We start from the raw sequence: 26,175 nt of genomic DNA on the forward strand, positions 1-26,175 counted from the left end.
AAATTCATGCATTATTATGATACAGTAAACTATTACCATGATGGCAAATAAGTACACCTTATAAGAGACAAAATGACTGGAACACATTTGTTTTTCCAAACAGTTTAATTAGTTTCTTTTTAAACTGCATTACAGTAGCCTCATGTAACATTTTTATCAGTTATTCTCTTTACACCAACACAACGTGATTACACCCAAAATGGCAACAACTACAGCAATGCCTGTGGAGCGACACTGACACAAATACTGTCAAAAGAAACTAACACGCACACACAGACGTCTACAGAGACGAACGCGCCTCGTAGGTGGGAACAGGAATGCTAAGGCGTGTCAACTATGGCTTCAGCTATGAATTGAGTGCGTTGGAAAGAAGGAATGGTACGGCCTTTCTGCTGTCGCAAAACTTGGGGAGTTACTCTTTGGAGTGCATGTACACTAACAGGTCAGCAACACGGTGGCTGTAGCCAAATTCATTGTCATACCTGTGAGAAAGAAAGATAAAAGAATATTAGAGCAGTGCTTTTTCTGCTGACTGGAATATAATATAGCTACACTTAAGTTATAACTTCATAGAAATAGCTTTGAATAGCAATCTTAAAAATCTCATTATGTTTTTTGCCATTTGACAATAAATGTACCTCACTATTTTCATACAGTATTTTCTTTGAAACAACTTCAAATAATAATAATATTAATAATGATAATTTAGACCTAGCAGTCATTGTAGTGAAATACATTCAAAATGTTTAATGCAAAAATAAAATACAGTAAAATATTCAAGGCATGTTTTTCACAGAATTAATAACATGAATTAAGAAAAAGTTTTTTTTTTTTTTTTACTTTAATGTATCTAAAAAACACTGTAAATGTATTATTCAATATATAGCTTATGCCCAACCCTAGCTACATCTTTAGGCTATATTGTTTTTGAGCTTACCAGGAGATAAGTTTGACAAAGTTGTCATTGAGGGAGATGCCGGCACCAGCATCAAAGATTGAAGAGTGAGTGTCACCAACGAAGTCAGAAGAAACAACCTAAAAGAAAACAAAAATGAATGAACAAAACACCCATTTCTGTCCATTATATGTGAAAACATTCATGCAAGTTGTGGTATTCTAAAATATTTTTTCTGTTAACACTTACTGAATCCTCTGTGTATCCCAAAATGCCCTTCATTGGTCCATGAGCGGCCTTCTTGACAGACTCCTTGATGGCATTGTAGCTGGCGGGTCTTGAGAGGCGGCAGGTGAGGTCAACAACGGACACATCGGCGACTGGCACACGGAACGCCATACCGGTCAGCTTACTACAAAATAAAGAAAGAGAGAAGGTAAACTTCTCCAATCGATATCAAACTCAATCAATTGATCTTTCTTGTACTACTGACCCGTTAAGGTCAGGAATGACTTTGCCCACAGCCTTGGCAGCGCCAGTAGAAGCAGGGATGATGTTCTGGTGGGCACCACGTCCATCGCGCCAGGCCTTGGCAGAGGGCCCATCCACAGTCTTCTGTGTGGCGGTGTAGGCATGGACTGTGGTCTGTGAAGAGGTAAAGAAAAGAAACAATTAGAAAGACGCATACACTACCGTTCAAAAGTTTGGGGTCAGTAAGATTTTTTTTTAAATAAGTCTCTTTTGCTCACCAAGGCTGCATTTATTTGATCAAAAACACAGTAAAAACAGTAATATTGTAAAATATTATTACAATTTAAAATAAATGTTTTCTATTGTAATATATTTTAAAATGTAAATTATTATTGTGACGGCAAAGCTGAATTTTCAGTGTCCTTCAGAAATCATTATAATATGCTGATTTGCTGCTCAAGAAACATTTCCTACTATTATCAATGTTAAAAGCAGTTGTGCTTAAAAATATAAATCTTTTGTAAGACATTATAAGTGTCTTTACTGTCACTTTTGATCAATTTAATGAAAAAGAAAAAAAAGACTTACAGTATCCCAAACTTCTGATTGGTAGTAATGAGTAAATACACTAACGCTAAACAATTAAGCAAAATAAATTCCTAATATGTCCTAGTGCGATTATTAAACCACAAATGGCTAAGTTTTAAGTACATTTAAAGTGAATAGGCAGGGCTTTAAGCCAAAATGTGCATTTTACACATTATGTTGCCCATAAGCACTGATGTCATGCTTTTTAGCCTTTATTTCTAAGCAGCAGCAAAGTGTCAAAATAGAAATCAATGTCATAATAGATGCAAAATGAGTTTGACAATTTTTCATGCAGCTCATTTTTTAAAATATATTTTAAAATCACCATGAACTCAAAAGGGACAGTTCTTGTTTTTCATGGAATATTGCAGTATTTATTATAAATGTTTTGTCCATGCACATGTTTATTTTATTTTATTCATATCCCCTCATAATCTTTAATAAGAATAAATTCCCCTCCCATTCAAAATGCCGTTTCACTCGATTATAGAAGTCACAAAAGGGAAGAAAAGACTATCACAACTTCTGTTTCATATGTCAACTCAAAAAAGGACTCACGTCACGCCAGGCATCAACTTACCATGAGGGCCTCCTCAATACCAAAGTTGTCATTAATAACTTTAGCCAGGGGAGCCAAGCAGTTAGTGGTGCAGGATGCATTGCTGTGATGTTTTCAACAAGAAAAACACACTTGTTACTTTTGTTATTTGCTAATGTTGCACCAAAACAGAAATGAGGTCATTAACTTAAACATGCATGCATTAAATAACTAATTTACATGCATACTACTTGGTTTGCTCACCTGACAATGGTCATACTGGAGGGGTCATACTTGTCTTGGTTGACTCCCATCACAAACATGGGAGCATCGGGTGATGGTGCGGACACAACCACGCGTTTAGCGCCGCCCTGGATGTGAAGCTTTGGGGAACGAATTTCAGAAAATATCAGTATTATAATAACATTTGATGCTATATGTTATCATTCCAGATCTTGCAGAAAGGCAGACTTACTGAGGCCTTCTCAATGCTGAGGAAGACTCCGGTAGACTCAACTACATACAGGGCACCAGCATCACCCCATGGGATCTCAGCAGGCTTCATGCTAAGTGCAAATAAGACAGAGAATTAGCACAACACTACAGGATATGCTTGAAATAGCATACTTTGTACGATTGTACTATATATCCTTGTACTATTTCTGCAGTATGGATGCAAAACATTTTTTGTATGCATAAAATAAGCATGAGTTACGAGTTGCAGAAACAGTACTGTATCCCATAATGCACTACTTCCAGTGTGATGAATACCATATCAACTGCAAATTTTGTTTAAAATTTATTTAAATAAGCTAAATAACCATGTTTTTTTCTGAGATGATAACTAGAGACTATGCAATGAATTAAACATGCAATGTTTGAAACTTTTATTGGTGCATTACTCCATTCTGTAAATAATATATTTTTTAATAGTATCCATTATGCAGTATGATGTCCATTGCCTAAGTTTCCTAATATGACAGTATTTACTCTGAACTACAACATATTTGCTGTCTATGTGTCAAGGTTGTAGTTACATCCTTATATAAGACCAATAAAACTTACCACTGGAACACAGAGATGGACTGACCATCAACGATCAGTTTTCCATCCTCATGGTGCACTTCTCCCTTGTAACGGCCGTGAGTGGAGTCATACTTGAACATGTAGACCTGTAGGGCAAGATTTATTAATTTTCTTGACTTTCGAAGTCATTGAAGATTACTGGATTATGATTCATTTTATAGAGTAAGGGCTCACAAAGAACAATTTATTTTTGAGCTAAGAATAACCTAAAATGTATATTTACTTAAAGGAGAACTCCGGTCAATTTTAACATTGAGCTCAATTTTTAGTAAATTTGGAGTGCTGTCAATACAGAGAACAACGACAAAAATCGGTGTTGCCTACACTGTGTTATCCTCTTTTTAAAATTTGCACCCTATTGACTTGAATGGGGTCTAATTTTAAACCTGCTTTTATTTCTCTTATCATCCTTGATGTGTCATACAAGTGGCCAGCCATGTTGAGTGATTCCTTCAGAGTGAACATGAGTGAATCTGACTGCAGTAGATGTGAAAGATATGAATAAAAATGATGTTATATCAGCCAGCGCACATACCTGTATTTAGTTCCTGTTTTCGGTCGAAGTCCAAAGTAGTCGATTGTCGAGTTCACGCGCATAGGTTTAGTTACTTAGATCACGCGCGTGAACTCGACAATCGACTACTTTGGACTTCGACCGAAAACAGGAACTAAATACAGGTATGTGCGCTGGCTGATATAACATCATTTTTATTCATATCTTTCACATCTACTGCAGTCAGATTCACTCGTGTTCACTCTGAAGGAATAACTCAACATGGCTGGGCACTTGTATGACACATCAAGGATGATAAGAGAAATAAAAGCAGGTTTAAAATTAGACCCCATTCAAGTCAATAGGGTGCAAATTTTAAAAAGAGGATAACACAGTGTAGGCAACACCGATTTTTGTCGTTGTTCTCTGTATTGACAGCACTCCAAATTTACTAAAAATTGAGCTCAATGTTAAAATTGACCGGAGTTCTCCTTTAAGAAAATTAGTAATATTTACATATTTTTGCTAATACTGTCAATTTATTCTTGTGATCAACACTGTTTTTCAGCATCAATACTCCAGTCTTCAGTGTCACGTGATCCTTCAGAAGTCATTTCAGAGGTAGAAATTATTTGATCAATATATTAGAATTTGTATATAATTATGATATTGTTATACATTACATATTTTTTCTTTGAAGTAATGTTGTGCACCAATAAAATGGGCACAATCAGACCAGGTATATTCTTAAGTCCAATTTCATGGTCGCTTTAAGAATAGATGCTGAAAAATACCATTAAATTCACTGCAAAAGCTGCATGTTTGAAATCTCACTCGAAAAAAACACTACCGGTACATGTAGGTCTATATGTTTGTTTAACTTGGCTGATGCTTTACACAATGCCGATCATTTGTGCTTCAGCGAATCTCACCATGTACTGCAGGTCAATGAAGGGGTCGTTGATGGCGGTGACTTTAATTCCCTTCTGCAGGCAGGCCCTGAGGACCAGACGGCCAATACGGCCAAATCTACACAAAGAGAGAGCAGAGTTATTTTAGATGTTTCATAATCACACAATCTGTCTTGTATCTGTTATTTTCACAGATTCTTCTGCATCTGTCTGTCCGCAGGAAACATGATGGAACATTCCACTGAAGGACTGTGCAATTCATTAGAAGAAACAAGGGAATATCTACATGGCTTTATTTAGATATATCAACATATGAAAGGTAAGAGGAATAATTCATGTTTGTCAGTTGAAATCTGACTGGTAAGACACATTGCCTGCATGACTATACAGCAGATGTGTGTGTGTGTGGTTGAGTGGATGGAGACTTTAAGCTCATCCTGGGTAATCCTGTCCTTGTAATCATTCTGAATCAGGCCATTTGCTCTCTCTCTTTCTCTCTCTCTCTCTCTCCATTTTTACAATCTCTATTTATAGAATTATTAGCTCTGTTTATTATTATTAAATCTAGTGAGCTTCCTTGCTTGGAAAGAAAATTCCAAGTATATTTATTATAATGCAATCAAAATTGAGCATTTAGTGATTCATATTTTGTCATGTTGAATGTCAGATGTTAAAGCCTTCAAATGTCATAACGATCAGATCAGTGAACTTACCCATTGATTCCAACGCAAAGCTCAGACATTATTGCAAAAGTGTGGATTGTGGTCTTGAAACTGAAATAAGAGAAGACAAAAACAAAGGAGGCTTTTAGAACAACAGCATCAACTTTCACTTATCTGTCAGACTGGTTTGGTACATAATTGTCATTCGTTTTGAATAGTCTTATCTTGTGATTTATGCCCATCAACTTCCCCAGATAATAATACAGTATTTTAATAAAATAATAACTTGAACTAATTTAACTATTTCATGATGTATAGCATTACTCTGATATTGATTTACTTGTAATTTTTATTTTATTACCTTAATATAAGATTTTAATCATATGTTGTAAAACTTTGTACCTTATTTATGAGTCAAATATGCATATTAGTGCCTTTAAAGTAGTAGGGGTAAAAAAAAAAAGGTACAAAGATGTCCTTTTTAGGGTACTATCCCAGTGACAAACTGTTTGCATATTATATCTTCATTTTAGGAGTGTACCGCGCACCCTTACTAGCAGCTTAGTGGTCTGTCTAAACACGCTTGTGGGATTCGTGAACTTTCTCTGGGCCAGTGTGGTGTTCTGAATGGTGGGTGGAGGCTTGAACTATTCTCTAGTTTGTATTGGTTTCAGGTCCATTAGCATTCTGTCTGGGAAATTTCCAAACCTCGTGCTCACTGGACCTGCATACTTTATTAGCCTGGTGGAGCAGAAGGTCCATTGTGTTTTGACACGTCTTTTATTCTCCCTTTTCCATGCAGAACAAGGGGTGGCAAGTCATGCACTCTACAATGTGTCCTTAAACTTCCTCATATGCACACAGGAAGTTCAGAAATCTGCTGAAATATTGGCAGTGCGGTGGAAGGGGGAATGTACATGCATTGCCAAACAATCTTCACTGTGGGTTTCAAAATGCAGCAAGTTGTCACATGCCTGACATCCTTTGCAGTTCTCTATTATTAGAGTGAAAAGCATGGCATTGTGTGTGGACGGGTCTTATGTAATCTGAGCCTGACAATTGGACCAGAACCAAATATGTTTACACCATGCCATATATGGATAATGCCTGTTAAGCAAAAAGGGATAAGGAGGAGTTAAACGCAACAGGGAATGGATATATTTGCATATGATGTGAAAAAAAAGGTAACAAATTTAAATGCAGATAAAAATATAAGTGACTTTCAGTTGATTTAGTTGTGCCTTTTCACACAAACTGGAAATCTGTCTTTACTTTAGAAATGTTTTAACGTCTTTACTTTAGAAATGTTTAGCCTAGAATAAGTTGATTTCTGCTGTCACTGTTTTTACAGCTAGACATAAAGTAACATCCTAATGACTTACTTTATTGCTGTATTTTAAACACTATATGCCTGTTTACAAAATAACTCCAGAGAAATGCATTTGGGATTACACTTCGTTTGACATTTTAAGATTTATGTCTACTGTATACGAGTACTGGCGACAAAATATAGCTCTCTAAAAGCCCATAGATGTGGATAGTTGATGTACAATGTCTGATCTGTTGGGTTTTAGTGAGCTATGGTTTGTTTTGAGTCCACATGTTTATACTTTCATCAAGACAAGTAGTGCACAACCATGCACACTGTCATTAATGAGACAAATGAACCGGTTTTCCAGACACCATTGATTTGACCTCATCTACCCTTCTGATTTCTGTCTCTGTGCACCATTGAAATGGCCACAAATGACCTTCACGGTTTGCTTGAAAAGACAGTGTGGGATATGGTTCACATGAACTCTGTTGCGGTTTTGAATGGATATAAAATCAATCCATCCTAAATTCCATTCGTTGGAAAATTGACGTTTTTGCGTAGTATGAATGTGGAAGAAAATGCTGATTCAAATTATGTTCTGTGCATGTAAAGTTTCATTGCTAAATTCAAAGGGACAAATATCCATGAGATTATGAGGTTGTGAGCTTGAGATGGACACTACAGCAGCAGCTTTTCTAGAGGAGAAGTGCATGGGAAAGTCATTCACAAGCGAGCACGGAGCAATTCATTTCCCAACGGCAATGTCATTTTCCATGCATACTGAAAAATCCCCCTCAGGCTCAGAATACAGAAACCAATCAAAGCGACACCTTGACCGATCAACCTAAAGTGAACATCTGGCCAATTGCCTGAAACCATCTCACTCAGATGGATCAAACTCAGTTCAGTGTAAAACACCCTTTGAATTAGCAATCAGTTGCTTTTTAACGTTTCCTTGTTTGTGTAACGCTCGCTGTACAAGATGAGCACTGACCCTAAACTCAAATGTGAGTTAATGCACCACAACCAATGCCCCACATCGCCAGACTGGATGAAATCAGGCCAAGGGCACTGTGAAATGAGACATGGGCTGATGTCTATCTAGAAATAGGGTGACTTATTTTGATGCCAATGTCCGTCTTAAAAGCTTACATAAAATTCTGTTTAAAAATATATAATTATTATTCAAATTATTTTAGTATTAATTAATTTTTTCAGTGTATTATAGTCACATCTAGATTAGGTCTCTACTCCATCTACAGCAATAAAAATAGGAAAAGTACTAGCTCCAATACAATGGCAATGTTACATATTCAGGAAATGTGCTGATGTTAGTGGTGATGAAAGAAGGAAGCTCAGTCAGTGTCCTTGCATCTGGCTGTGTGAAACTGAAGACATCCCTGTAATCTCCTAATCTGCCCATGTGTGTGTGAACCATGTACTGCACCTGACCGGCCTGAGTAATCCTAATCCAAGTCCCCTATTCAATGCGGTTAAGGACTCCCAGGATGCACTGCACTAAAAACGACAGACCGACTAGCAGATTCAGCCTAAGTTAAAATGGTGCATTTAGTATGCAAGTGCTGCCTGTGAAGAAATTCTTTCTTTTTTTGCAAATAATATTTGACAAAGTGGCTTTTGCTTAGTTTAGAAACTAATCGTTTAGACCCATGAATGGAGGTCAAGCTAATAAATCATCAATAAATTAATCAAAGTCAAATGATCTGGTGAAATTCCAGAGACTGATCACATGACGTTGGTTGACAAGGTCATTCGGTGCAGGAAAACAATGGCCATGTCGGCATCTTTGGTTTCCCTTCCTCTTCTCTGACTTCTTTTCTTTGGATTTTTGATTTTAGTGATTGATTTTGGTGATTGGTTGTGTGATTCATTTGATTCACAGCCAATTGTGTCACTATGCGTTTTTGTCAATAGATGAGTATAACCCTCTTTTGTCTCTTTAGAAAACTTGAATGACAAAAAGAACAGTGGAACAGAGTCAATGTTGAGAACTGGTTTCGTGCCAAAAGCTTGCTGTCTCCAATTAGACCTGGATCAAATGACACACCCACCTCTGAACTGACCCTAAATTCAATCCCCCACTGTTCTGTTTAGAGCCTCTCAGTCTTACCAACGCTGATCATGTGTAACATGATGCTAAACATTAAATCCAAATTTTCTAATTATTATTAATTTTGGCTCCATAATATGATTGGATAAATACCCTATGCACACACATCACCAGATCAAGTAAATATCCCATTTATTTTCAACATAGAAAAATGTATAAATCAATTAGACAAAGATAAGTTTGAGATATAAGTTGGCATGAAATAGAAATTCACCCTCTCTCTAACATAGAGCGTCTGTGTTGTTAACGTTTCTTATTTACTTTGAATGGGTGATGTCATGTGTTGCCGAACTGACTTGTGGGTTCAGTTGTGTCGCATCACTGGTGTTGCTTGCGGTAGAATCACCAACACAGACATCAGCCAATTAGAACGCCTATGCAAATACCTTAGTGCAGATGCTAGCCAATTGCGTTCATGCAACAACGGAAAAGTAATGTTATTGGCTGTTGTCAGTTGCGTCAGCACCACCCTTCAGACACACCCTCCGTCAAACGTCGACGCCCCCGTGTGAATGCACCGTTATTGGGAATGATTTATCATGTTTAAATTTTTTTTTCCATTACCTTGTAATTTTTAATCAATATGTCACAACTCGATCTTTCAGTGAAACAAACTTTCTGGTAGTGTATGCCGGACTTCTCCAATCATTTAATTGCTGAATTCATGGTGTAGAACTAAAGTACCCATAATGCTCTTGCCTACCATAAAAGGCCAACAATAAACTACGTTATTTGACTGAATAATTGTTTATGGTCATTACTGTGATTATATTACAATATTAAATGCATCGTTTATTTATGTCTTTAAATAAAAGTGTATTTTATTATGTTGTTTTAGTCTCTCTAGAATAATTTTTTCTCTATTTGACTGGATTGCTCAATCTCCATATGTAGTAGGAAGCACGTCTTGACTAACCACACTGCCACACCTTCTCTTCTAGAAACGAGAGGACAGCATTTACTCTGACCCAGCATGTGGCTATTTCCTCTGACCAAAAACACCCTGAGTGACAGAACAAGGACACAGCGACGAGTGTAACCAGGACAGTTTTCCTGGGACATTTCACCCCTCTGCATTTTCAAAAATAACATTGTGCACACCTGTCAGTTTTCAGAAAAGTGTTCGTTTACACGAACCCGTGTATATATGCCGTCAGCATGCCGAACCAGTAGGTGGCAGTGTAACGAGAAGCTCAAGACCATGTTAGCCAATCAGAATCCCGAGAATAGTCACAAACTGTGACGGATGCCTAAAACTCAGTTTTTCTCAGTTTACATGCAAACTAAGTTGTCCAAAATCTCCACTCTGGCTGAGTTTTTAGAAAGAATCGTTTTCAGAGGTGAAATCTCTGTTTGCGTGTAAACGAAGGGCACAAAACGACGGGAAATGTCTCAGTTTTTATGTGTAAATGGGGGCCTATAACTAAGGCATCCTGAGGAAGTGCTGTGTCATTCCAGCCAGACAATAGCAGCAGAGGAAAACATGTTTTCAGAGAACAGATAAGCACTTTAACTAGTCTAGTATATAAAATGTCTAACATTAGGGGCATTATTTGTGTGCCAATTGTCACATTTGGCTTTAGTAGCAATTGGTATGATGTAAGAAAATTAAATTACCCCACACTGCAACCCACTGTTCCCCTTCTTGGCTCTGTTTTAGGACATGTTTGAGAAGGGAATGGTATTTTTACTGTAAACTCCAAGGGTGCTAATTAGAGCTTGTAAAACCCAAGAGGGGGGAAAAAAAAACAGTGCACAGTCTGCATGACTGTACTGTCTGTAGCGCATTCCTGTAATATTAAATATGCAGTATGCCATTTTCTAAAAATATTTTAGACTATTCATTGTATGACAATGCACAAATCAAGATTTTATTATTAAATCATTGCTCATTGCACATTAGTCTGAGCTGTGCATCATCTGGACAATTTTGATGAGGCAGACACAAGTGTCAAACCAGTGAACATCAATGCCACTTGTGATGTCATGATGAATAAATCAGCGCAATGGTCCATCAAATGCCCGATTAAAATTCGATAGGCTTTTTTTTTTCACACCATAGTATGAACACCCACATTTGCCTGGTATAAGGCAACATCCACTACAAGTGACACTTAAATTGCCAGCTGAAGGCCCTTCTTGTTGCCAATGGCAACTGCAGAGTCAGACTGCAGAAGGTCAATAAGGAGGAGGGATGGAGACTCCGCCTGCATGTCACTTCCTCGCATACACATAATACATTTCATCCTACAGTCTTCAAATTGCAAGAGCATTACGAGTAACAATTTATGATAAATTATCACAGCATAATAGTGAAAAAAAAAATGTGTGAAACACATCTTGAACTAGTCTAAACCTAGTCAGATGGGTCTATTGGTTGGTTTAACAGCTGGGAAATCATCTTAAACCAGCTAAAACTAGCAAACCACCATAGGCTGGTTTAATGTGTTTTATTCATCAGAGTATGTGCAGGAAATTACTATAAAAGTCAAAAGTGAAGTTCAGTATTGCTCATGATATGTTTTCAGATCTGAGTCATGTACGCCACTGACTGCAGCATCGAAACACGACTCCAGTCACGTACATGAGGGAGAAAATCTCCCATGATTCACACCGTGTCAACTGTGTCGTGTCCAAATTTACATTAAAATACTGGTAAAAGCCCTGGCATACTTATATTCTCGTATAAAGCATTCACAACGCCACTGTTATGAGAAAGACATGTTGATTAATCGCAAGGCGTTATATCATATTTGACCTTGACGGCTCATGTAACCTTCATGATGCGAGTGATGTCCTTTGGGTCGGACATCATTTCTGTTTATCTGCTTTTATATGCATTAGAGCGCAAACAGTTACTTTTATGTTAAAAATGGGGGGAGTGCGTTTCCATCTTCATTCATTATTTGTCAATATCAGTATGTTGAATAAATTTAACTAACTCTTGACTCAAAAATAAGATCTCCAAAAATGCGCTCGAACGACACAGTCGCGTTTCGAGAAGAAAAAAACGAATTAAATGATATTTCTCCCCCTATTTCGCAGCATCTTTAGCAGATGGTACATTCTGGAACGATGACGCAATGAGACCATTGCGAGCTCAAGGCACGTCACGCTGCTTCATTCTTCAACATTTATTTGCTACAAAAGATCCTAAAATTGCATATGAATGAAATTTATTTTTTATATTTTGTAATAGAATTCTGGAATATGTGCATAATGTCGGATGAAATGTATGAATGAACCACGCCTACGGCCTCCCTATATTCGTGCATCACGCAGATACTGAAGGATTATATAACCGCTTTCGTACAAGCCCCAAACGCAGTAAACAACATCCTGAAAAGCTAAACGTCATCTAGAAAAAGTTGAAAAAGTGTAAGTCATTTCACAATCAAATTATTCGACCCAGTAATGATGTATATCTATGAGGAAGAACTCACCTCCTTCAGTGATGATGCTGCTGCGGCTTCTGCTCAGTTTCCGCGTAATGCCGCACCATTTTATACCAGTCACGTGCCACCAGGGATGGTTGCCATGGCAATCTGACGTCACGTCGTGTTAGTATAATAATTTTAAAGAAGCGTATACGAGCTATCCATCACGAATGCTATGGAAATGCTAATGGAAGTCTGGGTAAGACGACACCATACAAGGACATAGAGCGGATACATAGCATGCATGCGAAATAAAACGGTAAACAATTGCATGCTCCATGCAGAATTGCATTATCTGACCATCACATGATGTTACTTTCACAAGATGACATACATTAGCCATTTAATTGACGTTTTCCCCTCTAAAAGCTGAATTCTGAAAGCTCAATAAAAGGAAGGACGACGTGCGTCATGATACAGATGCAGTATTAAAGATAATATAGGCTACATGCTCAATAATAATACTAACAACTTGTATAAAAACGTGTTGATTCATACTTTCAAAGCATTGCTAAATTAAATGTACGTTTATGTTTGGTTTAATCATTTTCATATCTTTTGATATGACGCCTACAGCTATTTGGTCAAGTTGTATTAAATGCTATAATGTGAACTTGAACTTTTAGATACCAATAATAGATAGATAGATAGATAGATAGATAGATAGATAGATAGATAGATAGATAGATAGATAGATAGATAGATAGATAGAGGAAATTCTATGTTTCCCTCTGCTTACAGTCGTGACCAGGAAAAAAATCACATAGGCTACTTTGACTAAATTGACTAAAAAAATGACACGCAGTTTGTTTTCATTTAACTATAAAAAAAATAAAAAATAAAAACGATTATGGTGACCGTCATAGTCACTATGAAAAATCAGAAATGATCGTGCATGAATGTAACGTCAGGATGAGGAAAGTGTGGAATTCCGCACGCACGCCACGCAGCAGCAGCACGTGACCTTGACAGTGGCAAGCGGATGCAGAATTGCAGACGTGAGAGTCGGCGCGTGCTGCAGAGAGACTGTGCAGAGAGATGGACGGTGGGCGGGGTGTCCATAAAACTGAAAAATATCAAATTAAGCATACAAACTAAACAAAAATTGGTGCTCCATATTTGCTTATTTACTAGTTTGGTCTTTTTATGGTTGAAAGAGAACCCAATTTGCGTTATTTTTCAAATAAGAACGAACGTCACGGCCTCGTGTGGTGAACATGTGAACTTGTTACAAAAGGAAAGATAGTTGGATCATGGATTATTATAACTTTTAATTTGTTATAAATATTATAACGTTTGAATAACTTTGAACCAGTTTACACTGATTATTTGCATTTATAATAATTAAACTAATCATAGTTTTTTTTTAAATAATTAATAAATATAGGCCTACACTACATTATGTACAACCCCATTTCCAGAAAAGTTGGTACATTTTGTAAAACGAAATAAAATCAAGAATCTGTGATTTTTTTTTATCTGACAAAAGTACAAAGAAAATATTTCCAATGTTTTCACCGACCAGCTTAATTATATTGGCTATATATATTCTTTTTTCTTTTCTTTCTTTGATGGCTGTAACAGACTCCAAAACAAGTGGGAGTAATTGGAATAATTTGTCCAGTCATGCTGTTGTTTTAATAAAGGGAGTTTTAGGCGGTAGATCCTTTTCCTATTTAGTACCTAAACTCTGGAACAGTCTCCCTAACATTGTCCGGGAAGCAGACACACACTGTCCGTTTAAATCTAGACTAAAAGCACATCTCTTTAACCTGATGGCATTCACATAGAAAATGGTACATTCCTATTATTCAAATCAGTTAAATGATTATTAGGCTGCATAAATTCATACCAATAATTTGAGAAACACTTACACAGGCATTTGGTCTGCTTTTATTCAAAACATAATGTGTTCATGTTTGTATAACCTTCATGTGTTCATGTTTGTATAACTTTCTTTTGTCCTACCATAATATTTCTTACATTTATGGTCTATAGTCAGTTTATAATGAGATGATGACAGCAAGACCGACGACAGTGATCAACCAGAAGAGGAGGCCAATAGAAACACTGACATGGTTAAGGATGCGAGCCATTCTGGAGTTTCTGCTTGCTATTGGTTGGTGTCCAAACATGTTAGCATCCCGAGTCTGTGAAAGTAAATTACAATAATATTACAATTCTCAGCAACCATGCTTTTCTCAACCCTGTTTAAAAATAGTCATGGGCTGCCATCAAGTGGTTATACTGTGTATATTACATTTTATTTTATTTTATTTATTTATTTCAACTAGAAAGCATGAAATCTGCATATTTTTAACTTGCACATAATTAATTATATATAAAAAAAGAATCAAATGTTGTTGTTTTTTAAAACGTTTTATTTGTATAATTTTGTATAATTTGATATAGGAATAAATGGTATATCATTTATTATTTAGAAGATATGAGTAACTTCCAGTTAATCCCTTGCCATGGCGACACAGTTTAATATATCCAATACATATTCGCAATTTAGCATCTTCAATATATTTGAATCATGTTGAGAAAGTTGTGTGTGAATCGTATGACACCTATTGGAGCATGCAGTACAGAGTAATTGTTTCGCCTTATATTCATTGCCTAGCCACAGCCAAACCATTCAAGATATCAAGAATCCGCTCGCAATTTGAGTAACTGAGTTAGCTGGCTTACATTTTTACCCCTATTCACATGTGGTAGCCTACATCCCCTGTGGGGAATTTACAAAAACACATTTATTTTGACACAGCTGATAGATAGGCTACAGACAAAACCCTTCGTGATGACAGGGCATCAAATCATTCTCATACTGTCACTGTCCCTTACTTATTTTCACTGAATATCAGTTTCACTATGAAATATAAAACATTAAATTGCATGTGTTTTTTTATTTTATTTTAAGTTTTACTTTAACGTCCACACATAAATACCTCAGTTTAACGTCTCGAAGGACAGTGTTTTTTACAGTGGCATTGCGCCCCCTGGTTGCATCCAGTAGTAACCTCAGTTTTAGTAACGGAGGCTGCAGTCCTAGGACGTCTTTTTTTTTTACTTACGTCGTGTTAATTGACACAAAGTAAACTCACAAAGTTGCTTTTAATCCATAACGAGCCACACCTTTCCTTTAAAAACGAAAGTTACTGGAAGCCGCAAAACAGCATTTAATGCTACAAATAGGCCTAGATGTAAAAATGTTAACAACACCTACTAAAAATACAAAGTTGACATTTTAAACCGAGGTTCAAACAATGTTGATTCGAAAGGCAAACTGGGAATGAGATTTGAATTCAACCTTGATCCATGACGTTAAATGATCATTAAAAATACAGGATGTAAACCATGAATACTTTTTAAAAATATTTTAATATTGAAAGTATTTTTTTTTTTTTTTTTTGAAGAGTAGGCCGATCATTTGTAAATGTGCTAAGCGAGGTGGTTCAGGTGTATCAAACAATACTTACTGTGACAGAGTAAACAAGAGCAGCCGATCCCAGAGGTAAGCAGCAGCACAGCAGGGTAAAGATGGAATAGCACAGGTAATCTGGCTCTGGACTGGTCAGTGGAGTGAAGGACACATTAGCTGGAGGCTGCACAGTGACCACAGTCTGCCCTGGATATGGCCCGTACATGTCAGATGCTGCCGGAGCTCCATAATGCTGCGCAGGTTGACCTGAAGCGCTGGGATAACTCTCAGGGGGAGGGTATCCAATGGAGTATCCTGGAGGGTTCTGCTGAAGTGGAAGTAAAGGCTGCTCTACTTCCATTGGATACTTTTTGGGATCCATGTTTGTCTTAGATTGTGTTTTTTCCCTCAATAAGAAAGATCTGCACGTCTGTCTCTGGTGTGTAGTCAGGTGAAGGTTGATCTGTTGCGTGCATCTCATTCCTCTTTTGGTACTGGTAGTGTGAGGTTGCCCACTGCAGAGCAAATGGGTGGAGCTTACATCTAGCTCCCCCTCACAAGAGGTCTAAGCGAAGAGGAGTGAATGTATATTTTCGTGTTTATTCTGACAACTTCAGTTCCATTAATGCTGACACATCTGTATTTTTATAACAGTAAAATATGTAGTCGTGATGTTATATTGTGCTATGTTTATCAAAATAAAACTGATTAAAAAAAACCTGTAGACCCCACTTCATTGGTAGGCTATTAGAATAGTATGGCTTGTTGAATTGAATTCTTGTAAAAACAGACGCTGTATTAAGCAGTGACATCTGTGTATTTGTCACACACACCTGGTCAGACTTTCCTTCGGGCTCGGGATCCGGGGTGATGGTTGGCTCAGTCTTGGTTACTGGCGCTGGCATTGGGGTAGGCTCAGGCTTTTCGTCTGTGGTGGGCTCAGGCTTTAACTCAGTGTGTGGGGCGGTGACTGGCTGGGCTCTGGTTCTGGAGCGGGGCTGGTGACGTCCTCATTTGGACAGATGGTGTTTGGGGTCCCGCAGTTGACCAGAAATTGCCCCGAGGACCAACACCAGTTAGGCATGCCTTTGTGCATTCATTCAAGCTGGTTCTAAAAATTACACACAACGAGCAGTCTGGAAAGTTTGTTAGGCAGCACACCAGTTGTAGAAATTTCCTGATGTGGTCCTTGAGAGATTGCTGCTCCATGCATGCAGAGTTCAGAAGTTCATTCTGTTTTCAGTTTTGGTCCAGCATTCTGTCACATTCCGGTTAGTTGTAGTAATCGCACGACACAGAAGATTCCAAACATACACTTCTTTATTAATCCACAAAGATACACACACAGTATAAAACACGCAACCACATGAAATAGAGATGATACCAGACAACGACCTGAAGAAACAAAGGTCTTAAATACACAGGGAGACAGAATGATTGACAGGTGAATGTAATCACTAAGGGAACAAATTAGGACTACACTGAACTCCCAGAAACAAACACATAAGAAAACCAAATTAAACATAATCCTGACAACATATTTGTATATAATAAAAATGTTTTTAAAAAATAAAAAAAAATAAAACCTGCACATGCATGTAAACATTTTTAGCAGTGTTGCCCACAAGATATTTTTAAATCAACAAAAAATTATAGAGGTAAATAAAAAAAACTGGACTAACAGCCTTACAGTTTGCTATAAAATTAGATGACAGACTAAGATTATATTCCTGTTATTAATTACTAAAAAATTACAAGACAAAACCGGTTTGGAGTTATTTTCTGCTAATACTTGTTGTCCTGAGTAGTTGGCATCTCGAGTCTGTGAAAACAACAGTGAAACATGTTAACCACTTCTGTTCTCGTTCTGAATTTCTTAAGGGGAATTCTCAAATGAGGGGCAAACTCCACTCCGTGGATGGGTTTTCTTATAGTTCAACATTTAATTTGATGAAATTGTTGACAGATTATTCCTTTTATATCTTACCTTTTTTCTTTTTTTCTTTTAATAAATTGTCAATAAATGTACAATTCAAACATTGAATAAAAATATGTATGTAAAATGTCTTTTAATGTTATTGACTTTTGTTTAGATATTTTTACGATCAGTATTAATACTTCATAAATTAATTGTACTGATGTTTAAAAAAACCTTTACTCAGGAATTTAAAAACGATAAATATTAGCATTAAAATTATTATTATTACAATAATAATGATTATAATAAGTATTACTTAAGAAAGTCTTATAAAGTATGTGTAAAATTTACATGAAATAGAGAAAGTAATAGAGAAACTTTACTTAATTGTGTGTAGCCTTTTGAAAACATGCTGTTATTTTAGTTACAAGGGGAGTAAAATTTTTTTTTTTTTTTCGGTGATTTTTTATTATATTGGACTACAACAGTAAAAAAATAATATATAATATAATATATTTAAAAAATTGTTGCTGTTGAGGGGGGTCCAGTGCCACACAATTTTCTCTAGAACTGAAAGTCATTTACAGGAAGCCAAAAAACCTGACCAAAGACCACACGTATACTTTGGCCTACTTTATCAGTGAAGCATGACAGTTAAGAATGTGAACATAATACCTTGTATTGTTTAAGCAACTTGTATTGTTTAAAATGCTTACATATTCTGACCAGCTGAAGTTTAGCCCTGTTTAGTAGTCTTTCTTTAGTTATGGAATTATTTAAGTAAACTCAATTTACTTTTAAGCGCTGTAAGCATATACACACCATTTTCACTAGAATCGTTTGAGTATTTATATTTATATAGCGCCTTTCCAGAGCTCAAGGACACTTTACAATGTACATGCAACAAGAAAGGGATAACACCAGGGTAGACAATAATGACAAACAATAGTAAGAGTAACAGGAATACACAACAGTAATAGAGCATATAGAAAGGGCAGCAAACAGCAGAATGGAGACAAGCACAACAAGGTAGCCTACAGAATACAAATGAAGAATGATAACATTCAGAAAATAAGTTAGTTGAGTAATGATTTGAATTCAGAAAAGTTATTAACACAACAGTGATTGGGGGAGAGAATTACACAGTTTAGGTGCAACAACCCTGAATGATCTGCCCCCCATTGAAGAGAGACGATGCCGAGGGACATGTCCATGTTTTAAGTTTCATGCCACGCCATGCCTTTGTTTTATGTTTGATCTTGTTTTGTGTATTAATAAACTGCACTTGGGTTCTACAACTTGCCATCATACTTTACAGATAACAATATAACAGGGGGACTATAACAGGGGATCACATGACAGACATGAAACAAGAACATGAAACAAAACCAAAACGTGACAGAAGTGAGAAATAGGAGATGACAGAATAGCAAAGTTTCAGGAGAGAAGTAGGAGCCGGGTTAAATCGACGGGATGAAGAGTTGGATTTCAAGATTAACTCAGAGACAGAAGATGGAGTAGTCAGAGAAAAGAAAGTCAGAGACTGACCAGATAGATTCGGCAAATAGCTGAGCTTCGTAGCATTGTTAGAGAAACATGAAATAGGATATAACAGTCGGCTAAAATTAGGCTAAAACCAATTAATTTATGATCAGAAATACCAGTCAGAAGAAGAGATGGAAGAGATATCAATCCTGGATGTATGGATCAAATCAAGGATATGACCATGCGTAGGGAATAGGGATATTAACATGCTGAGTCAAATTATAACATTCAAAAACAGACAGTAATTGATTAGAGCCAGTCTTCAATACCTTATATTCAAATGTACATTTACATTTATGCATTTGGCAGACGCTTTTATCCAAAGCGACTTACATTGCATTATCCATTACATTTATACATAGGTATGTGCAATCCCCTGGGAACCCACAACCTTACGTCGTTAACGCAATGCTCTTACCACTGAGCTACAGGAAAGCGTGTAACTGTATAAATGTAGTCTATTGGTGTCGTGAAAATCAAGATGAGTGAGTCGATGACAGCAAGACCCTCCTTTAGCGTTGAGCTAACAGATCAACCACATAGGAAACATGTTTATGTGTATAAAAAACCCCAAAAAAACCTCCTCAAACAGTCCTGCATTGATATCAATGATTTATTCAGAAGTATAAATATACAGATTAATAATAGGTATTATTAATATATTAATATTAACTCATAGTTTATATACAAGTTGAGATGGCGTTCAAATCACAGTTGAAATCACATTGTAATTTTCTTGTATTTTACCTTGTCTTTAGTTTTTTGTTATGTTCTATTATTGCATTAGCTAATGGAGTTATAATGTATGAGAGGCAAACTTTAAATAATATTGGAAGAGACCTTATCACTCAAGCTGAGGAATTGAGTAAACAGGGCACATCAATGCCTATATATTTTAAGTGAATGTCCAGTCATTATTTAGAGCCTGAATAAAGTTCCAGCGAGTCGTCATGTTTTTTTTGTCTTACCGAAACATCACAGCAGCCATTCCAGATCATGCTGTGCAGCTGCCAGGATTCTCCGTTCACCGCATGGACAGGATGGAGAACTCTGGGAAAACCCAGGGTGGAGGAGTGTATATCATGGTTAATGAGAAATGGTGCAGCACAGAAGGCACACGTCGTCATAAGGAGTTATGCACATCAGATCTGGAATACCTTGCCATCAAATGCCAATATTTTTATTTAGCCAGAGAGTTTACATCAGCCATCATTGTGACTGTTTACATTTCACCTCAGGCTTGGCACAGGGCCTCGTGCTTTAAAGGCCTTGTAAAATTTGACGAAGGTATCTTGAATTGGCCCGTGAACCAGGATTATAATGCAGGGATTTCAGAGAATAAAATAATAAACTAGAATTTATTGTAATGCATTTGAACTATTTGCAAATAATACTTTTCACATTCACTCAAATCATATGCTAATACCGAAAATGGCTCTGTTAATGTATATTAATCTTAATATAACTAAACAGCTACATATGCCTAGACATATTTAAAAACAAACTAATAAAATTACAAAAAAAAATTACTGAACTGGAAATACATTTTTTTTTAAATAAAAAATAATAAAAACTACAATAGTATCTCAATGATCCTAGAATAACACCACGATTAATGCCTTGTCACCCATATTAATACATTTAAATAATGCTTGTGTGAGTATTTGTAGTGCGTTTCTGTATGTTTGCATTGTGAACATTTGCAGCAAGTGTTGTCAAACTGATTAATTTTTTTCTCTAGCCGTTGTGTGTCATATTGTATTTCTATTAATCTTGAAAACTTGTGCTTTTTCTGGATGATTTAGAGTGAACTGCGGTGCTAATAGAGTCACACGAATGTGCACGTCGCGCAGCTGTGCACAGAAGACCTCCCTGGCCAATTCCTCTGAGGAAGGACCTCCTTTCTCAGGGACGGGGCACCCTATGGCACCCTCGTCTCGATCTTTGGAACCTCCACGTGTGGCTTCTGGACGGGACGAGGCTTGAGTACCCTACCACCAGCGGTGGTGGCTACCATCACTTCCGCTAGAGCATCGTCCACAAGACATGCCTACGCGTTGAAGTGGAACCTCTTCGTCAACTGGTGCTCTTCTCGCCAAGAAGACCCCAGAAATTGCCCGATCAGTGTCGTGCTTTCCTTCCTGCAAGAAGGGTTGGAGCGAAGGCTGTCTGAAGGTATATGTTGTCCTCTCATGTACTCGCTTCAACCAGCCGGTACTAGGACCCGTTCAATCTTCGCTTGCTTGCCATTCCACTCCACAGACTGGATACGTGCGATATTCTCCCCAGGTGAGCCTCCCAGAGAAGCCCTGAGTTCCTCCAGCACTGTTGCGGCAGAGATATGCCACCGGCAGCTTTCGCGATTGGCTAGGCGCCGCCATGTGCATGGTTCCCCCTCTGGGCGACCCCCACATGTGTATTTCCACTGTAAGCCTCTCTGAGCATGTGTCTTTCTCTTGGCAATTCACCTTGCCACCCCTGGGGTTGAAACATTCCACCCTGCGGGCTGGACACCCCAGTGTTCTCCGTATGCACCACCCTCCGGGTCATATGTGTATTCTGTAAGGACAGAACTGTAAGGACCCCCCCACCCCCCCCCCCCCCTCCCCCTCCCGGGAACCCCAATCGCCAGTCACTGACGTAACTCGTAGTGACTACGAAAGGGAACATCTCGGTTACGTATGTAGTGAACGGAGACGTTTGTTGTTGTGCTTTCAGATACTTTTTAAAGGTTTGATAAAATAAAACACCAGACTCATAATGTTAAATACATTTATTATAGATTACCAATGTTTTATGATATAACAAATATAAGAAGAAAAACAAGTTTTATTTGATGATACAATCAAAGCTTTCATTGTTTCAAAAATACAATAATAAACATTAAAAACAATTTTTTTTTTAATTATGTGAATAATAATAAGGCAGATGAGTTGCATGAAATATACGAAGCATTCCTCACCGGCCCTATAGATTGAGCTCCTTATGCATTTGGAGTCATACAGCTCTCATACCAATAATTTGAGAAGACCACCAAAATGCCTGTGTATTCAAAACATAATGTGTTCATGTTTGTATAACCTTCATGTGTTCATGTTTGTATAACTTTCTTTTGTCCTACCATAATATTTCTTACTATGGTTATAGTCTTGGGATGATCACCAGAATGATTCTGATGACAAAGATCAACCAGAGGAGGAGGCCAACAGCAACACTGACTTGGTTAAGGATGCGAGCCATTCTGGAGTTTCTGCTTGCTATTGGTTGGTGTCCAAACATGTTAGCATCCCGAGTCTGTGAAAGTAAATTACAATAATATTAAAATTTTTGGTATAGAACCTTTCTTAAATGACATGTATAAAATCAAATCAAGGTCTTCACTGGTCAGAATATAAACACAACAGCAACTCTAACAGTGAACAACTAAGAGTAAAATGAGAAACCAAAAATATTATTGAATATTTGATTTAAACTGGCCGTAAAAAAAAGAAAAATCACAAAACAAATGAGTTTTTAAACATCAGTGATTGGTGTGCATTATAGCATTTCCACTAGATTTAGCTATCTTCGAATCTGTTTTTAAATGTTTATACAACTAGATTAACTGGCCAGGATAATAAAATAACTAAAACCAAGATAATAAATATATGCAAGCAGCGATGACAGGCACAGAAATGACTCTAAACAATCAACAGTAACACACACACACACACAGAGGTGGAGTGAGATTAAAGGATAAATTGGAGACTGATTTCCAGTTAACACTTTTCTCAGCCTCCACGCTTTTCTCAACCCTGTTTAAAAATAGGCATGGGCTGCCATCAAGTGGTTATACTGTGTATATTACATTTTTTCTTATTTATTTAACCAGAAAAATCTGCATATTTTTAACTTGCACATAATAGGCAACATGAATTATATAAAAAATAATCAAATGTGTTATTTTTTACTTTTTATTTATAAAAGTATGTATTGGAATAAATGGTATATAATTTATTATTTAGAAGATATGAGTAACTTCCAGTTTCCCTTTTTGTCATTCCTTTAATCCCTTGCCATGGCGACACAGTTTAAGATATCCAATACCCATTCGCAATTTAACATCTTCACTATATTTGAATCATGTTGAGAAAGTTTGGTGTGAATCGTATGACACCTTTTGGAGCATGCAGTACAGAGTCATTTTTTTCCGCATTATATTCATTGCCTAGCCACAGCCAAACCATTCAAGATATCAAAAATCCACTCGCAATTTAGCATCCTCAATGTCTTGGCTTCATGCTAACTGAGTTTGCTGGCGATCGGATGAATCTCCTAGAAGGAGTAGCCTATATTAAATTCCAGAGCATGCGGTTTTCAAACATTCAAGTGTGTGGCCAGCCGAAGGAAAACAATAGGGCCCTTAGCCCCTTGTAGGACTTGGGCCCTAAATATACTATTGAGTGAACAATTGTCACGATCCACACTCACAGAGACATAGAAGATCCAATGATGCAGTACAGTATTTATTTAGGGAAATCCATACTCAAAACACAGTCCAGGCAGGGGTCAATATCCATATAAACAATCCAAGGAAACAAAGAACAGACCTTAGAAGCGGTGTGATAAACGACAAGGACTTCATGACAAACACTAACACAGACAGGGTTTATATACACACAAAGCTAACAAGGTGACGGGAAACAGCTGTGTGCAGTGATCAGATGAGTGGCAGAACAGAATGCTGGGAAAACCGTGAATGACACCGTGGAAACGAGGACCTCTAGTGATAACCCAGGGAAACACACCCAGACACTGTGACAACAATAGCAGATAAGACATTTAAATTGAATCTCCTTAAGGCAATCTGATTTATGGAAAACAAAAAAATGGCTTTATTTAATGTTCATGTTTCTGTTCTTCTAATGCAAATAGTGGATAAAGCCTCATTTGAAACTTTCTGAAAACAATTGTCTTACTGTGATTAATCAACTGGTGACATTTTTACCCCTATTCACATGTGGTTCATTCACTGCCTTGCCTTGGGGAATTAGTGGGGAATTTACAAAAACACATTTATTTTGGCACAGCTGATGATACAGACAAAACCCTTTGTGATGACAGGTTGGGCATCTAATCATTCTCATACTGTCACTGTCCCTTACTTATTTGCACTGAATATCAAGTTTCACTATGAAATATAAAACATTAAATTGAATGTGTTTTTTATTTTATTTAAAGTTTTTACTTTAACGCCCACACATAGCTACATCAGTTTAACGTCTCATGATCTGAAGGACAGTGTTTTTTACAGTGGCATTGCGCCCCCTGGTTGCATCCAGTGTAACTTCAGTTTTAGTAACGGAGGCTGCAGTTTCAGGACTGCAGTCCTATGACGTCTTTTTTTTTTTCTTACGAGAGAGATTGGACCTCCTCTAAATTGACAGCGATTCACAAAGTTGCTTTTGATCCATAGCGAGCCACACTCTTCCTTTAAAAGCGATAGTACTGGAAGCCGCAAAACAGCATTTAATGCTACAAATAGGCCTAGATGTAAAAATGTTAACAACACAAAAAATACATCGTTGACATTTTAAACTGAGGTTCAAACAAAGTCACAATATCAATGTTGATTCGAAAGGCAAACTCGGAAAGAGATTTGAATTCAACCTTGATCCATGACGTTAAATGATCATTAAAAACACAGGATGTAAACAATAAATACTTTTTTTTTTAAAGTATTTTAATACTGAAATGTGAACCTGGGTAAATATTCTACAACAATGGCCTCATTATTTTGACTGTCTTGTCTGTTTCAGTTTCACTTTGATTCCTTTGAGTTCTACAAACACTTTAATTAAACAATATATGTCCTTATATTATTTTAACAAGTATTTATTTAATTAGAAGAGTAGGCCGATCATTTGTAAATGTGCTAAGCGAGGTGAGACAGGTGTATGAACCAATACTTACTGTGATGGAGTAAACAAGAGCAGCCGATCCCAGAGGTAAGCAGCAGCACAGCAGGGTAAAGATGGAATAGCACAGGTAATCTGGCTCTGGACTGGTCAGTGGAGTGAAGGACACATTAGCTGGAGGCTGCACAGTGACCACAGTCTGCCCTGGATATGGCCCGTACAGGCCAGATGCTGCCGGAGCTCCATAATGCTGCGCAGGTTGTCCTGAAGCGCTGGGATAACTCTCAGGGGGAGGGTATCCAATGGAGTATTCTGGAGGGTTCTGCTGAAGTGGAAGTAAAGACTGTCCTACTTCCATTGGAGACTTTCTGGGATCCATGTTTCTCTTTGATATTTTTCCTGCACCCCTGAAGGAATAAGAAAGATCTGTACGTCTGTCTCTGGCGTGTAGTCAGGTGAAGATTGATCTGTTGCGTGTGTCAAGTCTCTCTTCTGGTTACTGGCAGCTGGGTTGTGTTGTAGTGTAAGGGGAGGAGTGACAGGAATTCTGGCACATATTTACTTTTACTGTAACTTTTCCTGTTTGACTGCATACGTCACCTGGTGCCATCAACATGTAGCTTGAGTTCAGGAAATGATGTTTTATAAACAAAGTTCGGGAGGAGCACGATCAGATAACCAATCCAATTACTTGTCATCAAACAATTACGTCTACCCTAATCAGCATGACAAGAAGCATATATATATCCATTCTGTCAACTCACCTAACATTCCTTGACAGTTTCCAGCATCCCTCCACCACCCCGACTCCTCACCCTTGGCTCTCTTTTACAGCCAGGAATACGGGGGGAGTACTCTGGGTTC

General features: G+C 37.3%; 2 protein-coding genes across 2 annotated transcripts; both read right to left on the reverse strand.

Moving 5' to 3' along the window:
* Positions 1 to 86: 86 nt before the first annotated feature.
* gapdhs (glyceraldehyde-3-phosphate dehydrogenase, spermatogenic) lies at positions 87 to 12,762 on the reverse strand. The gene is made up of 11 exons (XM_079624691.1): positions 12,534 to 12,762; positions 5,696 to 5,755; positions 5,004 to 5,100; positions 3,558 to 3,664; positions 2,968 to 3,058; positions 2,757 to 2,875; positions 2,535 to 2,616; positions 1,389 to 1,540; positions 1,145 to 1,307; positions 938 to 1,035; positions 87 to 482 (listed from the first exon to the last, which is right to left on the reverse strand). The coding sequence occupies exons 2-11, from the start codon at positions 5,722 to 5,724 to the stop codon at positions 413 to 415; spliced, it is 1,008 nt and encodes a 335-aa protein (XP_079480817.1). The 5' UTR covers positions 5,725 to 5,755; positions 12,534 to 12,762; the 3' UTR covers positions 87 to 412.
* A 9,411-nt stretch (positions 12,763 to 22,173) lies between these two features.
* On the reverse strand, positions 22,174 to 25,849 carry LOC307005806 (uncharacterized protein). The gene is made up of 2 exons (XM_079626275.1): positions 25,367 to 25,849; positions 22,174 to 22,708 (listed from the first exon to the last, which is right to left on the reverse strand). The coding sequence occupies exons 1-2, from the start codon at positions 25,688 to 25,690 to the stop codon at positions 22,556 to 22,558; spliced, it is 477 nt and encodes a 158-aa protein (XP_079482401.1). The 5' UTR covers positions 25,691 to 25,849; the 3' UTR covers positions 22,174 to 22,555.
* Positions 25,850 to 26,175: the final 326 nt, after the last annotated feature.

This window comes from Phoxinus phoxinus (genome assembly GCF_949152265.1).
Source record: "Phoxinus phoxinus genome assembly, chromosome: 10".
Lineage (NCBI taxonomy): Eukaryota > Metazoa > Chordata > Actinopteri > Cypriniformes > Leuciscidae > Phoxinus > Phoxinus phoxinus.

Bases quoted from the DNA above. Each gene is read 5' to 3' on its own strand.
- gapdhs (XM_079624691.1), bottom strand. From the start codon at position 5,724: ATGTCTGAGCTTTGCGTTGGAATCAATGG. The intron at 2,617-2,756 runs GTGAGCAAACCA...AAAACATCACAG, and splicing joins TCCAGTATGACCATTGTCAG to CAATGCATCCTGCACCACTA. The intron at 1,308-1,388 runs GTCAGTAGTACA...TTTATTTTGTAG, and splicing joins GTCATTCCTGACCTTAACGG to TAAGCTGACCGGTATGGCGT.
- LOC307005806 (XM_079626275.1), bottom strand. From the start codon at position 25,690: ATGGATCCCAGAAAGTCTCCAATGGAAGTAGGACAGTCTTTACTTCCA. The intron at 22,709-25,366 runs GTAAGTATTGGT...TTACTTTCACAG, and splicing joins CTCTTGTTTACTCCATCACA to ACTCGGGATGCTAACATGTT.